Consider the following 18,299-nt stretch of genomic DNA (forward strand, 5'->3'; position numbering starts at 1 on the left):
CACCAACAAATCAATAACATACAATACTTCGGTATACCTGCCAGCTGCTTCATCTTGTTGTAATCAGCTAAGTGATATAGGCACTGCAAGTTGAGCCTTGTGTTCGGAGAGACGTAGGCCTACGGTTGTTTATCGTTTATATACTTGCCCCTACTGTTCTGATTGTCGATTAAAACAATCATGACACATTGTACCATCACCAGCTTTGGCCGTTCCACCTCTATCCAAGAACGCTTACACTTGGGGCCGGGGCGAGAGGGGGTGTATGTGCGGTGTTCGATCGCCTGATAGCTCACTGGCCGTGACTCCGGCTACAAGGGGGGGGGGGAGGAAAAATTAGTGCTTACGGGTGTACCTCAGTGTCTGTAAGTGCAAATTCAGTCGAGGAAGAGCTGTCATTGAAATTTCTTGATCATGCTGAAAGTTTTCTTGCGAATGTTTGTGAACAGTGAACTAGAAGAAATCTTGGAAAATCAAAACTTCAAACAAACAACATTGCTCAAATAATGAGTATTGTGATATCCCCCCCCCCTCATTACAGTGTTCGTTCTGTTGTAATTTGTTACAGTATGAAAGAAATCAATGCATTACCAGTTATAGAAGGATGAGATACAAAGAACTACAAGTAAAAGTATCTGACTCTTTTACATATTCCTTTCAGCCTTAGTAATGAATGCCATGGATAGTCAGCTGAAGGGGAGGGAATCTGGCCCTTAATCCCTACCGGTTTGCAGACCTTATAGTTTCGATGCGGTATAATTACAAGAAACTTATGATGGATAATTATATATGGAGTTTGCACACTGATCCAGCTGTGTGTGATGAAATATATATGGATTATGATCAAGTTGCCACCTCAGGATTTTTTTTTTTTTTTTTTTTTTGTGGCTGCCTGATTGCCTGATTGCTCACATGTGATGATATGATTGCCTATAATTTACTGTGTGTGTGTGTGTGTGTGTGCATAAAATTTTGAGTGAAAGGTGAATATACTGATGCCTTTTTTGAGGTGGTGTGAGGGTCTGGACACGCCCCTGTACTCACCACTGGACCCTGCCCTGCGCCGCGCCCTCACCGCCGCTACACACTACCTCAGCACCACCTTTGAAGCCCCGCTAGAAAAGGTACGAGATGAACAAGTGATGTTAACAGATTTGCACTCAGCACTTAATACTGATTATTTGTCTCAGATTGGGCACCTGTTCCATTATTATTATTTTTTAAAATCATCGAAGTACTTTTTCGCACTAAAATTTACAGTATGTCTGTGTCTATCATCCAATCCTTTTTTCCCATTAGTAGCGTAGGGGCCCAAGGCTAGGTTACCATTTCTGGTAAGGACTTACCAGCCACGTTCGCCTCTGGGTCGAAATATGTGAGCAATAAACCCGAACCACCCTTCACATTAAAACCCTGACGGGCCCTATCCGGTCGGAACGCTTTAGCTCACCAGACCAGCAGGAGTCCATTGGTTTCTATGGTTATCATCGAACGTAATAAACGATTTCCTGAATTACGACAAACCAGTTAACTTAAGAGTAACCTAATGGTTGCACTACATGGAATCGACGTTTGGAAACTACTCAGTTATGGAATAGAGGCAGAGTGATTCAAGGCATATCTTTCTTCCCTAATAAAATTGCTTGCGCATTAACAGCTAATATTTCTACAACAAATATGACACCAAGAACATTGTGTGTACTTTTTGAGTATTAAGTATGTATTTATGCATCAGCTGTAACCCATCTTAAAATGTATTAATTATAGAGTTGGTTTACGAAGAAAACTCCACAGGTCCAAGGGATTATCTGAAAGAAAAGTCTTTCAGAACTCAAGAGAAGTATTTGATTTAATTATTCAAAATGCATTTATCAGTTTGAATTGAAATTAGAGCACTCAGTGAGGGCATACCATTGACAAGGCAGCATTATACCCTCTTCATCTTACTCCATTCATTATATTCACAGACATAAGTATTTGAGAAAGTTCAAAAAGGAAGAGTCAGTATTGTGTCTAAACTCTTGGCAAAATTTAAAGGTCACACATTAACAATTTGGATTGAAATAAAAATGCTTTCAGTGGGTTACACTGTCCTTGGACACCATGTCTCTATATCGGTTCACTGTTTGCTGATATTCATGGTTTTCTTGGTCTTGACCAGTGACCATCTCCCTTCCCGAACCAAAAAAGTATCGTTAGTTCCTATGATAGCATGTAATCATTATTCGAGATTTGGTACAGTTTCATTCAGTGGCCCTTCCACATCGTTGCAGGCAAACAAACAGACAGATAGATAGAAAGACAGAAGATTGAAACAAAAGCTATTCTACTTGGTAGTTATTATGGAGGCGTAATTACAGAGTTAAAGATGCTTTTCACCCATTCAGGTTTTAAGTAATGCATAAAAAAAAAGTATATAAATAGATAAAAAAACGAAGAAGAAAAGATGAAAGGTCAATATATATATATATATATATATATATATATATATATATATATATAGTCCGCTTTTTTTATCCAGCAACTTTTTACTCTAACGTGACGTATAATTGCCATCTCTCAATCTTGAACGCTGAAATATAACAACAAATTAGCACAAGACTATGTTGCTTGTCAAAAAGCGTTGTGGAAAGAATGGAGGGCCGTAGTATTGTCTTTTTCTGCCATTGACCTACGCGAAATAAGCTACAGAAGGCCAAATACATAGACCAAGTTAAAAAGGTATACTTTATTTTGTCTGCTCCCAAAGTACTTTAATCAATTTAGTAAAGGTTACGAGTATCGGATGAGTTAATGGGAACATATTTATCCTCACCGATTAAAGAAGCTCTGTAACAGCTTTTCCCGGGGTGGTGAACAAAGATAATAATCCTTCGCTAAGCGACTTCTTTTGTTTATAACACCTTACTGAACATTTCTGTGTTACTTAAGCCCATAAATTTCCTTTGCGCTGGCGGAGGTAGGCTATACGCTATCTGAGATTGTGTAACGGGTCAGACTAAGACTGTAAAATTAACTGACTATAGAAAGAAGTAAAAGTATTGGTCTGGTAGGAAAGAGGATTTATTGCAGTAAATCATTTATTTTATTGGTGATGATGGAGATATGCCATTTGTGACTGTTTTCTGGTTTATACTTTTGCCATTATTCATATCACAACCAAATACTTCAAACCAGAGTAAAAAAAAAAAAAAAAAAAACTATCTATATGTCTATCTATTGCCCCTCTCGCATCTCCACTCCTCTCCATCTCATCCTTGGTCTCCTCCTCCCTCTCCCCCCCTCCACGTCACTCAAATACATTCTCTATAGTAGCCGCAGCAAGAAATGAACGCTGTGGTGGGGCAGCCGGTCATCCGGGGATTCCCCCACTGTAGCCATATCTACATGTCACCGACCATCGGCCACCACTGCAGCCCCGCTCCATGATCCTTACCCTGTGTCTCTGGCTTTCTCTTTCTCTCTCGGTTTTTATATAAACTGGTGTATTTCCGAAACTAATTATGAAATTATTATGACTTTTGTTCCACACCACCTTTGAGGTAAAAATCAAGGAGAGTTTTCTGTATAAAGGTTTCCCCCCCCTCCTAAATGTGGCATGTGAGCGGGGGAGTGCGGCCTTGCTGATACCTCCGCCTGACCTATAATTATACACTCGCCAGAACTGACCTGCCCTCAGACAAGGGGGGGGAAACCTTTATACAGAAAACTCTCCTTGATTTTTACCTCAGTGGTGGTGTGGAACAAAAGTCATAATAATTTCATAATTAGTTTCGGAAATACAGCAGTTTATATAGAAACTGAGAGAGAAAGAGAAAGCCAGAGACACAGGGTAAGGATCATGGAGCGGGGCTGCAGCGGTGGCCGATGGTCGGTGACATCCTACCTCTATGGTCGGTGACATGTAGATATGGCTACAGTGGGGGAATCCCCGGATGACCGGCTGCCCCACCACAGCGTTCATTTCTCGCTGCGGCTACTATAGTCAGTCTCTTGCTCTCCATCCTCTCCACATGGCCAGACCACCTCAGTGTGTTCCTCCTAACGCTTCCTATCATATTCACATCCACACCACAACGCTTCTTCACTTCCGCATTTGTCAGTCTCTCCATGTGCCTCCACATGTTCCTTTCAAATAACTCGTTTTCATTGCCCTCACTCTTGACTCGTGTCCCTCCAGCAAGGTCCAAGCTTCACTTCCATATGTTAGAGTTGGTATCACAATACTGTCATGCAGTAAGTTTTTCACTTCCATGCTCACTTCCTTGTTTCTTATCATTGCATTCAAAGAACCAGGAACCTTTCTTCCTTGTTGTACCCTATCAAGTATTATAAAATAGAATTATGAATGATAGCTATCTTAAAAGTGCTACGGAAATTTGCTTCTCTTAAAATTGTTGTTAGCGTAAAAATTGGCTAGGATACTTTATAATATAAAAAAAATCGAAATTATTCATATTACCTACTTCCCATGGGTGCTTGTCTCTAGTTATAACTGGTTAGGATCTCTTGTATACTTGGCACCTGATTTGTTGCATGTGGGTGTGGTGGCAGCTGGAGTGGCCGCGTGACATGAGCATTGCCTTCCTCATGTGGAATAACAAGATGAGAGATGACTACAGAGGCCAACCCCCCTTGACCGTTAACATGACCAACAGAAAGGTAAGGACATCAGACACTTCATAATATTCAGCCCTCGTATCCTACAAATACCGTTCACTTGAGAGATTTTCGCCATTACACAGGTTATATGTAATTCAGTGGCAGTATAAAGCTGGGTTCCGGCTCTGTATCCTTCCCATACCACGTCTTCGTGACCTTTTCTTGATGAACAAAGGAAGGAAAAACAAATTAAATGCGTTTAAAAAAAAGCATAAACCAAACTACATGCATTCTCTAATATTAATGTGTTATACCTCAGCATTCAAAATGGAGAAACTAATTTTAGCCCAAGCTAAACTGAAAACAGTATACCCTCAAAATGTTCTATTTACGGTATCCTAGCCTTGAGTGGGATTCGCAAAAATATTTGCGATCGATCCCCTGTCGTAACTGAGATTATGTTTTTACAGGAAGAACTAGACAAGGGAAGATCTTGGACTCTTTTCCTTGATCGTCCTGCAGAAAACAGTTATAGCCTGCAATAACTTTCGTCTCGCAAATATGATATATTTGTAAAGTCAGAACAAGAGACGAAGGAAGATTCTAGCCTCCATGTCCTTCCTGCTAATCAAAATCAGGATTACGGCAGGGAACTGATCGCAAGTGCGTTTGTCTGTCCCAGTCCTGGCTCCCTAAACCATGATGGGATTGCCTTTGCTTTACATCCCAAATAATTATTAAAGTTGAAAGTTAAGTGGCCGGTACTAGGTGGCCATCAAAAATAAATACATATCACAATGCATAATGGAATTTGTTATTATCCTATTGCCGTTTATAACAGCAAGCACAAGTTAGTGTCTTTTCAGACCACATACATGGCAGTTTCAGGTACATGGTGGAAAAAATCATTAGGAAAGAATTTAATAACTACTTTGCCTATAAACCCCTCTAAAATGATAATCAGCATGCTCAGTCAGTTCGGTAAGAATGAAGACAGATATAGTATATAATAATTTCCCTTTTGATAAGCCAACAAATTTGCTGAGAATACAACCTACACTTAGTTATAGAGAAAATGAAGCTAATTTTGGCTTTTTCTCTATTTTTTGAAATAAAAAGGTCAAACAACGGTAAGGATGGCATGTACTCTCGTATTATCCTCTACAAAGGCCAGCGGTCCTGGTTTAGAATAAAACAGCCAGGGATAATTAAGTGAAAATTTCGAGTGGATGTCACTGGGTGGTGTTACATAATCGAAAAACCTTGAAATACTTATTTATGAATCTAACTAGGAATAGCACATGACTCGGACAAATTTGGGCATCACACCACCAGATCTTTTAATTCGGCAAAAAACGAGCGAGCGAGCGAGCGAGCGAGAGAGAGAGAGAGAGAGAGAGAGAGAGAGAGAGAGAGACCGCCACTTAAAAAAAGAAAAAAGAAAAAGTAATTCCAGTTGGGAGAATAGGCTCTATATAACATAGTATTTCCACTTGACAGGGGGAAGTGAGTCTGCTGGTAGAAGGGCTGCGGTGGTTGTGTGGGAGAAGACGCTTCACCTTACCCCTCTTGATGATGGCCACCATCCGAAAGCTCCTGGCAGTGAATCAGGACCCTCAAGACTCGCCGCACTACTGGAAGCCAATGCAAGAGTTCCTGATGGTAAGTCGGCACGAACTAAGGAACCTGTTTAGCTTGTTTCAGGTTTTTCCCTTTTACGAAGTTAAACTATATTCAGTGATATTACGTATGAGCGATGTTCCTTTATCGGGTTTGGAATGGCTGGTAGTTCTCATTCATGAAGGCAGGCTGATGCGAAGTTTTTTCCTCCCTTAGCCGAAGCCTTAAAAATTAGAGTGCATTATAAGGACAGCATGTCAAGTAGAGAAATAAGAAGCATTCGCCAGTTCTTTGCTGCCTCAACGTCGATGCTTCCCTTGGTTGCAAATTTATTTATCGGAATTGTTTACTATGGATTGATCTTCCATGCTCCTGTCTTACCTAAAACTGTCATATACCGTATACAATATACACAACAGCCCTTGTACCGTACTTTGCCACAGCCTCTCAAGCGATATCTCGGGACTTTACAGTAGTGTCACCTAAATACTCCTATTTAGGGCGGGGACAGATTATGGAAAGTAGCACTGTATGTATTGTATGTTTGGTTTGGATAGCACTTAGTTAAATGCAATTACGAGCTTTCATGTACGTGTGTGTATTACGGAAGTTAGATTCAGTATTACTGTGCGCATAATTATAGCTCCTGAAATGATAGTGAAATTGATAAATGATAAGGTGGGCTGCATGTTACTTTTAAAATATACAAGCGTGTTTCTCGTTCATAATGAATGGAACTTTGTATAGTGGTTAAGCTTATGACAAATGATTTTTGGCGACAAAATCTGAAAGTATGTTAGGATAAGAGAATGACCGTTGTCAGGAAGAGAGAACGGGACTCGCAGTTTTTTATGCTAGTGAATGGGTTATAAAAGAGATGCAAGGTAGGGCAGTGGATGTTGAAGCGTCCCTAATGAGAGAGGGCATGTTTGGAAACACCCTGTACTATTGTTTGCAGATGATACTGTGTTGTTAAGTGAAGATGAAGGGGAGTTGCAAGGCTTGGTGGATGAGTTTGGGAGAGTGTGTAAGAAACGGGATCTAAAGGTGAATGTAGGGAAGAGTAAAATTTTGGTCTTCGAGAGAAATGAAGTAAGTGGATGTACAGTGAGGTTGGATGAGGAGGAAATGGAAAATGTAAATGTGTTTAAGTACTTGGGTAGTGTGATGAGTAAGGATAGAAGTTTAGAGGGTGAAGTGCTTGAAAGGGTACAGTAAGAAAGAAAGGTTGCTGGTTCCTTGATAGCACTGATAAGAAACAGGGAAGTGAGCATGGAAGTGAAAAAGTTACTGCATGACATAATTGTGATACCAACCCTAACGTACGGAAGTGAAGCTTAAACCTTGCTGGAGGGACACAAGTCAAGAGCGAGAGCAGTGAAAATTAATTATTTGAGAGGAGCCTGTGGAGTCACATGGAGGGACAGACTGACAAATGAGGACGTGAAGGAGAGTTGTGGTGTGGATGTGGATGTGATAGGAAGCGTTAGGAGAAACACACAGGTGGTTCTGGACATGTGGAGAGGATGGACAGTGAGAGACTGACGAGGAGAGTGTATGTGAGTGAGGTGGAGGGGGGGAGAGGGAGGGGGAGGCCAAGGATGAGATGGAGGGATGGAGTGGAGAGGTATATGAGAGAGGGGGGTGTGAGATGGGAGCAGGGCAGTGAAATGGTGGGGGACATGGTGACATGGAGGCGATTTGTTTGTGGCCACCCCTTACGGGATTAAGGCTCTGGCACTAGATAGATAGAATGGGGGACTCTGGAGATCATCTGCCACAGATGTCTCTCACTGTTAACAGATTCTTTGTCCTGAGCACTTATTCAGATACCGAGATTTTTCTCTGTTGCTGTGAGAACTTGTGTGGCAAAATACCATCATTCACTAATGAAGTATTGAAAAAGCTTCGTAACAGATATATGACAGAGGAGGCTACATTGCTCTCGTTGTTTTATTTCCCCCAAAATTAAGCCAGAATTTTGAAAGCCTGGCACTTATATATTTCGTATCGTCGTTTGTAATGATGTTGCTCTAGAGCTGAGTTAAATCTGGTCTCCTGAAATGTTCAATATATACTGTCGTTTTAGCCAAGCACTTCCTTTGTGTCAGTCTCTCTTTTGGCGGAAGTTTAATGATGATGTAATAAATTATTCTACATCATCCATCCGAACTCAGAGACAGTCCCCATTCCAAGATTTGATCATGACGTATCCGCTAGGAAAACACGCTATCACAACTTTCAAATAAGTCGTATCAAATCTTGGAACGGGGACTGTCTCTGGGCTCGGATGGCTGATGTAGAATATTTTAATACATCATCATTAAATTTCTGCCAAAAGAGAGACTGACACAAACAAAACAAGTGCTTGGCTAAAACTACAGTATATATCGAACATTCCAAGAGGCAATATTAACTCCGCTTTGTAGCAGCTTCATTAAAAACGACGAAAAGAAACATGTATGTGCCAGGTTTTTAAAATTCGGGCATTGTTTTCAGGGAAATAAAACAACGAGAGTAATGTATTCTCCCCTGTTATATTATTGTTACGAAGTTTTTTTAATGCTTCAGTAGTGTATGATGGTATTTTGCCACACAGGTTCTGACATCAAAAGAGAAAAATCCCGGTAATTTAACATGTACTCGAGGCGGACAAGCTGTTAACGGTGGTGGCCCCTAGCGGTAGGCAGCTTCACAAGTTCACCATTAGGAAGGACTGCGTGAGATAGAAGAATTCAGGTGCTTTACCCTGGAATGGAAACCCTTAGTTTCCAGAACACCATTACCAACCCATGGTGAAGTATACCCATTTTTAGGAAAGTAATATAAAATACTTCTAATAAACTTTTATTAAATTTTACAACATTCAATGAAAGTAGACCTCTTCTACTTTAATTTCCCCAAAAAAAACTGCACTGAAATTGGAAATTTAATGGGGTGACTTGAAAAAAGTAGCTAAATATACCTGATTATTCTAGTGACTTGAACAAAAAATTCCAGAAATTGGCTAATACTGGACATGAAGAGTTGAGCATTCGCACACAAACTTGGTGCCTAGGAGCCTCAGCAAGGATACCCAGTGTCTCCCTGCCTTCAATCAGCACCGTGCTGGAGACAGACAAAAAAAAAAAAGTATATTTTTTTAGTCAAAAATGACATATATGCAAAAATATTTTTTTACAGTTATTTACCCCTGTACATGAACAAAAACCGCTATTTCATCATAACTAAGGCTTTGCCTATTCATTGAAACAATAAATCCATGAATTTCTATTTTGTTTTTTTTTTCCCAAAGGGTGTGTGAAAGGAGGAAATTGAAAGTAAATGAGAATAAGAGTAAAGTGATGAAGTGTACGAGGTTGATAGATGGTAGGGGGATGAATATAGTTTTGAATGGTGAGTTGCTTGAGGAGGTAGAGTGTTTTAAATATCTAGGGTCACATGTTGCTGTGGATGGAAGAATAGATGCAGAAGTGAAGTTTAGAATAAATGAAGTAGGAAAGGTGCTTGGAGGAATGAAAAAAGTGTTTAAATGTCGTTCGCTTAGAATGGATGTAAAGAGAAGGCTGTATGAGGGTGTTGTGGTACCGACTGCGTTATATGGGGCTGAAACATGGAGTATGGGTGTAGCAGGAAAAGTTTGAATGTAATGGAGATGAGGTGTCTGAGGAGTATGTGTGGAGTGATGCGTATGGATCGAGTGCGAAATGATGAAGTGCGAAGGAGAACTGGAGTTGTTCAGGAGATGGCTGGTAGAGTTGAGCAGAGGGTGTTGCGATGGTTTGGGCATATGGAGAGAATGGATAATGAGCGATTGGTAAAAAAGATAACTAGATCTGATGTGAGAGGTGTAAGGCTGAGAGGAAGACCACGAATAGGATGGATGGACAGTGTGAAGAGAGCGTTGGATGCGAGAGGGATGTCTGTTGAGCAAGGAAGAGTGGCTGTGCGTGACAGAAATAAATGGAGAGAAATTGTGAATGAATAAGTGATGACGCAACCCTGAGGGGATATTCTCCCGCATTTGGTCTGATCAGCTCGTCAGGTTAGGTGCGGGTAAGGGGATGGGTCTGTTATGATGTGGCAGGGGTAAACCAGTTCTGCTGTCGGGCCCTGCTGCGGATGTCACTGATTGCATTGCGCAGCTGACCCTTGTGCAGTGTGGTGCGGTGAGGATCTGTCCGTTCTCCCCTTTGGGGCTAAGATGCGAATGAACGTGTTTGAATGGATGAGTAAATGGGGAGTGTGTCGTCCTGTCTCGGCTACCTCCCTTTTCTTGGGGGAAGCAGCCTAGGTATATAGATAGAGATAGAAAGATTTTCCCAAAGAATAAATGCTCCTAATTTTGTTTGACATTACTTGATTTTTATTTATTCCTAGTCTAAATAAGTATTGCTGACAACTTCCCAGCACATTATCACTTACCTGGAGAGATACGCAGTCAGTGCAGACATGGTGGTAGTGGCAAGGGCACACAACCTTTCTGGTATACACTGTCGCAAACGGAAGGTTAAAATCATCCAAAACTGTCTGTATGGAAAAACCCGGCCTGCTTCAGCCACAGACCGCATGTTGCTCAGGTCATGTTCATGTTCCCAGGTGATTTCCACCTGGGGTTTGCGTTCCATGGTTAAGTAAAGGGAGTTCAGAGCAGAGTAACCCAAAGAAATAAAGTGTAATAAAATCCTTGTATTCAACGGAAGTCTACACTGGCAGGAGGAAGCAGAATATATGTGTATTAGTGCTGTCATGAACATGTCGATGTGAGACCTTGGCATAGCGTATGAAAAATCAAAGCTGAGAACAGTAGGAAGTGGACTGTTATTTAGTGCTTAGGATGTGTGTGTGTGTGTGTGTGTGTGTGTAGATAGAATAAAATATAAATTCATAAAAGATATGGAGTTGGGAAGTAGAGAATGTGCGTTGAGATGGTATGGTCATACTGAGATTATGGTCATGAATACCCTTCAGAAAATTTTGTATATGACTGAGTTTTAGGGAAGACAATATCATGGAAGATCAAAAAATTATAAACAAATATGATAAATGAATCTGTAACTAAGGGAAGCATCGATGCTGAGGGTGCAAAGAACTGACGAATGATTGAAATGTATAGAGGAAATGTGCACGGTGGTGGTGCACATAACAAAAACTGCCATTTATGATGCTGAAATATATGTTGTGGTTCTGAAAGGATAAACTGGAGGATGTTGGTATTGTGTGGAAACATGTGGTTCTTTCAATGGTGAGGGTAATAAAAGTGAACCTGGTATATGGCGCTGAAATATAGGTTTTGGTTCTATGATTCTGACAGGATAGACTGGGTAAGATTAATATAGCGTAGAAATATATGGTTCTACCAGGGCAGACTCAGTGAGAGTGGATAAAACTGTTAATATGCTGAAATTATAGGCTGTCCTGACAGGGTAGCCTGGGTGAGACAGGGTTGTTGCTGACGGGGTACTGTGTGGATATGTGCTTCAGATATGATAGGCTAGGTGTTGCTTAGGTGCTGCTGCTGGGGTATGGTGATGGATTATACAATGTTGTTCTGAGGGGATGGGCTAAATGAGACTGGGTCGCTTCTGCTGGGACGCGGTGTCGATGGAAGTACAATACTTCTAATCTGGTAAGCTTGGTGATATTGGGGTGCTGTTGCTGGGGTATGACGCCGATATATTTTGTTTTAACAGGGCACCCTGGGAAAGACTGGGGTGCTGCTGCTGCCAACACTACCACAGCTGGCCTTCCTCCACCACGAGTTCGCGCCCAACATGCTCGACATCGGCCACACCTGCATCTTCAACGCCACGGAGATGCCCGTCACTGCGGTGCCCCTCGGACTTTCCAAGGATGGGCTGCCTCTCGGACTTCAGGTGGCTTTCGTGATCTCGCAGCACCTGTTCTTTTGCAATATATTCTCTCCCTTACAGCTTAATATCCTCTTGTATGCTAGTGGTGCTAAGTATGTCGATAACATAACGATATACTGTACCGCAGACAACGGACAAGAGTGTGTTAAGGTGTATACGCAAAATAAAACGCTAAGGAAGAGGTGCTATAAAGCTACTATACCATATCTGTCTATCTATCTGCTTATTTTTGTCCATATATCTGCCTCTATATCTACTATCCATTTTTAATACTCTGGAACCGTACTCCATTTACTTTATAATGTGGAGAAAATGTTTCTACTGTGGTCACTAAACTATATATTTTAGAGAGAGAGAGAGAGAGAGAGAGAGAGAGTTTAATAAAGAGATTAATAGATAGATAGATATAGATAAAGAGATAGGTAGACAGGCGGATTAATAGATAGAAAGATAGATACAGATATAGATAGATAGATAGAGATAATAGGAATATTATTTTATATAAGGGTCTTTTTTTCTTGCTATGGGTGGCCGATTTTGTTCAGCATAACAGAGATTTCCGAGATGGAGGACTCAGAGATTCCAGTTATTCATTAATCCTTTCATTATTAAGGTACTCCTATAATGCTGGAGAAAATCGTTTCAATGTAGAAAATAAAACTGAAAAACGCCTCCATCTACAAAAGACATCACCATAATTGCTGATTCGTGCATTAAAGATATTCGTATAAGCTTGCAAATGCCATACAATCGCTGGGGAACTCTACAATCGAAAATATTTAAAAAATTGTTTTACGCCAGGTATCCCTGAAGGGGTAAGGCGTTGCCCCTGAATAGAGGACTTTTGGAATGGAGCGTGCAGCATTTTATGACCGGATACCCTTCCTGATCTCTACCAAGGACCTTTGGGTGGATTCGATCCTCCGACTCTCCGGTCTGAGCAGAGCGCTCTACTGTCTGAGCCACGGCTGCTATAATTAAGAGTATGAAGAGGGAAAAAATATGAACTTGGTGGACAGAGATTACTCGGAGGCTCCTATCTAACATGTGTCTCTCAAAAATGAAGTAAAAAAAAATCTGGAGGTAACAGGAATACTGATTACCTCTTCAGCTTGAAAACGCCCTATTATTAATGTCTACCTGTTCAACAACCGTCAGTGTACACTTGTCTGGATTTACCTCCATGAAACAACGTTAACAGATAATATATATATATATATATATATATATAGTGTGTGTGTGTGGGGGGGGGTCTGCAAAGCCCCTATTCATTTTTAGCAAGCAACACAGTCATGCGCGTGCATCGTAGCTGAGATAGTTCACCCCTCACCAGCGATTACTCTTTTCATCCCCCTATCTGTAATACGTAATTCAATTAGTTAAACATGTGATTAATGACGAAATTTCGCAGTGAAAACCCAGCTTTGCCAAATTTCCTGATGAACAGCCGAATGATGTTAATGGCTTCTACCTTTGTAAAGTTTATATCATACTAGCAAATCGCCCAATAACTGATGGTAAAATCATTATTTAAAACGCAAAGTGGTTTACGAGGGCAAGAAGCAAGAACGATTGCAGTAGTATACAAATCTCGAATAATATTCTGAAGAGCAACATTGTTCATAACAGCCAGAGTTGAGTGGCGTAAAAAAAAAAAAAAATGTATCTCTACTACCAGACCCCTGAATCCCGTAAGGGGTGGCCACAAACTAATCGCCTCCATGTCGCACTGTCCCCCGCCATTTCAATGTCCTGCTTCCAGCTAACACCCCCATCTCTTGTATACCTCTCCACTTCATCCCTCCATCTCATCCTTGGCCTCACCCTCCCTCTCCCCCTCCCTCTACTTCAATCACATACACTCTTCTCGTCAATCTTTCACTCCCCATCCTCTCCACATGGCGAAACCACTTCAGTGTGTTTCTTCTAACGCTTCCTATCACATCCACATCCATACCACAACGCACCTTCACTTCCTCATTTGTCAGTCTGTCTCTCCGTGTGACTCCACATGCTCCTCTCAAATAACTCATTTCCATTGCTCTCACTCTTGACTTCTGTCCCTCCAACAACGTCCAAGCTACACTTCCATACTTTAAAGCTGGTATACAATACCGTCATGTAGTAACTTTTTCACTTCCATGTTCACTTCCCTCCTTTTTATCACTGCTTCCAAGGAACCAGCAACCTTTTTTCCTTGCTGTACCCTTTCAAGCACTTCACCCTCTAATCTTCCATCCTTACTCATCACACTACACAAGTACTTAACCCGTCACGTCCCGAGGCTTTCCGCACCTATGACATCCCCCAGTCCCGAGCCTTTTTGGAATTTTTTTTTTTCTGCTAAAACTTCCGCTTAGGTCGAGAAACAAAGGAAGATCATAAAGAAAGTGGTCCCTGCGGTCTATAAGTGGTCTGTACAGGTGCGGTTTCCCCCCGCAGGTATCGTATTCTGTAATGGGCTGGATATGCGTTTACGTTTTCTATGGTAAGGAATAATGGGAGAAACAACACACAACACCTCTACATTTATTGAATTTGAACTAATAAACAATAACAGTAACAATATAATGGATTTCAGACACATGTATATGAAAAATAAGCATTGTACCATCGCGCGAGCATAGCGAGTTTGGTCCGAGTCGTAACATGCTATATGCTAAGTGTCTGGTATGAGTCAACCTATCATTTTTTCTACTTGTATACTTGTGTTTCAATGACAATTGACCAATTACAACTGTTTGTAAGTGTTTTCAGATGTTTTCATTCATTATGATGACATGCAGCATAAGTTTAGCGCACATCAGCTTAGTAAGCGCACTCGCTATGACTCGTATTTCAACATACCAAATTGTTTTATCACTTTCCAATTATTTTCCCCTTTACATAGAACCTTTCCTCCACCACTGTAAAGGTTTTCAATTATTTTCATTCATTACGAGGGCATTTAGCGATATGCTAGCGCATATTCACGTAGCAACCACGATCTCAAACACTCGTGTTTCATCATCTACTTTATTTATTCACTCCAATTATATTTTCCCACTTACATTACACACGTTTACACCCCTAGAATGCACTGTACATACTTACTGCCATTATTTATTCAAGTGAGCGTGAGAATATCGCCTGAAAATACCCTCGCAAGGAATGTTTCGTCATACATAATACTCACACACTTATATACTAATTCACTCACACACTTATTTACTAATTATTCACTTTATCACTTGCTGACTTTTATTTTGACTAATACGTGCCTTATTCATTCGACTGAGCGTCAGGAAATCTTATCTTTATACACACGCTATGAATATTTGACTTAGAATATACATCATCATATACAATAATTTGAACTTATATTATACCCGTAAGAATGTCACATAAAAATAATTATATAATTACGGGCCGTATTTATTGCACTGAGCGACAGAATATCGCATCCTACAACCCTCTCTATGTAAGTTTCAACTTAGGGCAGATTTATATACTTACACCCAATGTTTTCACTTATGTTCTACCCGTAGGCACTTTATACTAATATTTGGAGATCCACATGACTGATAATTTCACTGAGCGTCTGTCTGTCGCATTTACCTCATAATTTCAGCGTCCTTTCGCATTCACACCATGCTAAAATTGCATCAACGTGTGATATTCACTAAAACATGGGTGAATACACAGACCCACGTCACACTGCACGCACTCATAGCGGGTGTCCTTCCTCTGTGTCGTGAGTCTCACCTGGAAATTACTGCACACGTGACACCTGCGCTGGGGCCTAGGTCTGTTGGGCTGGGGAGGGATAGGAATGGGGAAATGGCGGCCGGATATTCTCTGGGGAGTCTGGGTAATAGGGGCAGTGCGGGGGCGCTGCTGGAGCCTTTCAACAGCATACTTAGCAAAGATTTCTCTTGTGAGCTCCCTCACAAACCCTTCAAATGTTTCCTGAACTCCTGTGGTCATGGCGTGAAGGTGGTGGCAATTCGGAGCAGTGATATCTAGTAAGTGAAAGAACAGTTTCTTATACCACTTCATCGTTGTCCTGGCACACTCTACCGTCGATATCATGGAGTCAGACTGGTCCACGAGGCGCATGTTTATACGAGTATTGTAATCCATTACACACTCAGGTTTCCAAACACGACGCCTGCTCTCGCTATGGTAATCTACAGAATCAGTACGGTGCATCAAGGGGCGGTGAACCGTGGACAAGAGGCTTACTTCTCTGTTGTGGTTCCACATTGTTGCAAGGATGTTGTTGGCTTTGAAGAAGACAACCTCACTCCTTGCAAGTTTCCGCCCTACCTTGACCATGTGACGCCGGTTCACCTTTATGGTTCCACAGACTCCCGTTTCATGTGTGTGAAGATAACGAGCGAGAAGAGGGCTAGTGTACCAGTTGTCGAGGTAGAGAACGTGACCGCGATGAAGGTAGTCTTGTATCATCGTCTTTACCACTGCTCCCGAAAGTCCAATACTTCGATCTTCTATTATGTCTGTCTGTGCACCGGTGTACAAGACTATGTCTTGCACGTATCCAGTCCTACAGTCACACATAACAAAGATCTTGAACCCAAAACGGTGCCTTTTGCTGGGTATATACCGTCTGAATGAAATATTGCCTCTCCACAACACGAGACTCTCGTCTATGACGAGATCTCTATAGGGATAGAATGAGGATCGAAAGGTTTGCCTGAGGTGATCAAAGACCAACCGAATTCGCCTCATTTTGTCAGTGTTGTTTGCATTTGCAGGGTCATGAGCATCATAAAAATGGAGGCGACTTAGAATTTGTTGAAACCGATTACGGCTCATCACTTGACCAAATATGGGGGTAAACATAACAGGGTCCTTAGTCCAGTAAGCAGGAATTCTATTCTTTCTTATAATACCCATCAAAAGGACAAGGGCAAAAAATAAGAACATTTCTGGAAGGGAGACAGGGTAATCATAGATCATAGAATGCCTACTCCTTGTTCCCAATCTTTCACTTTCTAGGCGCTGGGCGCTTGCAAACAGGTTTGTTTGATAAATGATCTGATCTACGAATGCCTCACTGAAAAACAGGTGGAAAAAATCCAACCTGGTGGAATTACTGTGAATACCTGGTGCAATGCAGCCAGATCGCCCTTGCTCAGTGAAGGGGTGAATGAGGGGAGAAAATGCACTCCCATCCTCCCAATCCCACGACACAAATCCCTCGTCCCCATCACCGCCTTCGTCTGGGTGGGGAGGAGATCCTGGTTGGGGAGGTGGGGGAGAAGGAGTACGGAGGGCTTCCCCACTGTCACTCCTCTTCCCTCTGCCTTTACCCTTTCCCTTTCCCTTACCCTTACGGCCTTGAGGAACATTAGGGGGCTGTGGGGATGAAATAGTTGAATATTGGGGAGCAGAAGACGTGCTGGGGAGTGGTTCCTCCCCACCTTCCCCCTCCATTACCACACCACGTGCTCTCTCACGCAACCTAGCTCGACCACGTGTTAGGGGATATTGGGGAGCATAAGACGTGCTTTGGAGTGGTTCCTCCCCACCTTCCCCCTCCCTCACAACCCCACGTGATAAGGAACGCACCCGCACTGGCCCACGTGATCCACTCTGCCGCCTCACACTACGTAGGGAGAGCAATGACTCACTCACGTCACTCTCACTTTCCCTAATCCCAGGACTTTTCATTTCACTCCCCACTCCCTCCACTTGACTTCCTAGCTCCCCAAACAGAATGCTAGGCCCATACCTGCTCATACGACGTGGTGTGCACTCTGGGCCACGATGTTATGACCTCCCATCCATACCACATGGCAGCACGTCCCACGGCTCCGTCCTCGTCCTCGTCCTCGTCCTCGACCTCGAATTCTCCTTCCAAAGCACGCTTGGGATAGGGATAGGATATACCACGTGCCTTCTTTGCCTCCTGCCCCTCTCTAGCAGCACGGTAAGTCACGTACTGCCGCTTCCTGGGTGACGGAACTTCCTCGTCACTGCTGGTGGTTTCTTCCTCCTCTGGCTGCACATAATCTTTGTCCATCTCCTCGTCATCCAGTGGGGAATCACTGTCGCCGGTAAAGGTGTCCAGGGCGACTTGAATCTCGCTCTCTGAGAGACCTCTCTTAGCCATGTCTGAGCAGGACCGTGGCTACCAGGTGAGTGGACGAGTGGCGGGCTAGCGTGGGTTGTGAGGGGTCGCCGAGTGTCCTCGCCTGG

The 18,299-nt window shown here is 42.2% G+C and overlaps 1 protein-coding gene across 1 annotated transcript in view; it reads left to right on the plus strand.

The window, feature by feature from the left end:
- The first annotated feature begins 995 nt into the window (after positions 1 to 995).
- Positions 996 to 18,299, plus strand: part of LOC145401266 (fatty-acid amide hydrolase 2-like) — a 28,674-nt gene continuing 11,370 nt past the window's right edge. Inside the window, exons 1-4 of the mRNA XM_080273596.1 lie at positions 996 to 1,124; positions 4,555 to 4,662; positions 6,103 to 6,264; positions 11,916 to 12,098. Of these exons, the coding sequence (XP_080129722.1) occupies positions 996 to 1,124; positions 4,555 to 4,662; positions 6,103 to 6,264; positions 11,916 to 12,098 (582 nt within the window). The remainder of the gene's footprint in view (positions 1,125 to 4,554; positions 4,663 to 6,102; positions 6,265 to 11,915; positions 12,099 to 18,299) is intronic.

The sequence above is a fragment of the Coenobita brevimanus genome, chromosome 55, assembly GCF_032717465.1.
Source record: "Coenobita brevimanus isolate Jiangsu-jjx chromosome 55, ASM3271746v2, whole genome shotgun sequence".
Classification (NCBI taxonomy): Eukaryota; Metazoa; Arthropoda; class Malacostraca; order Decapoda; family Coenobitidae; genus Coenobita; species Coenobita brevimanus.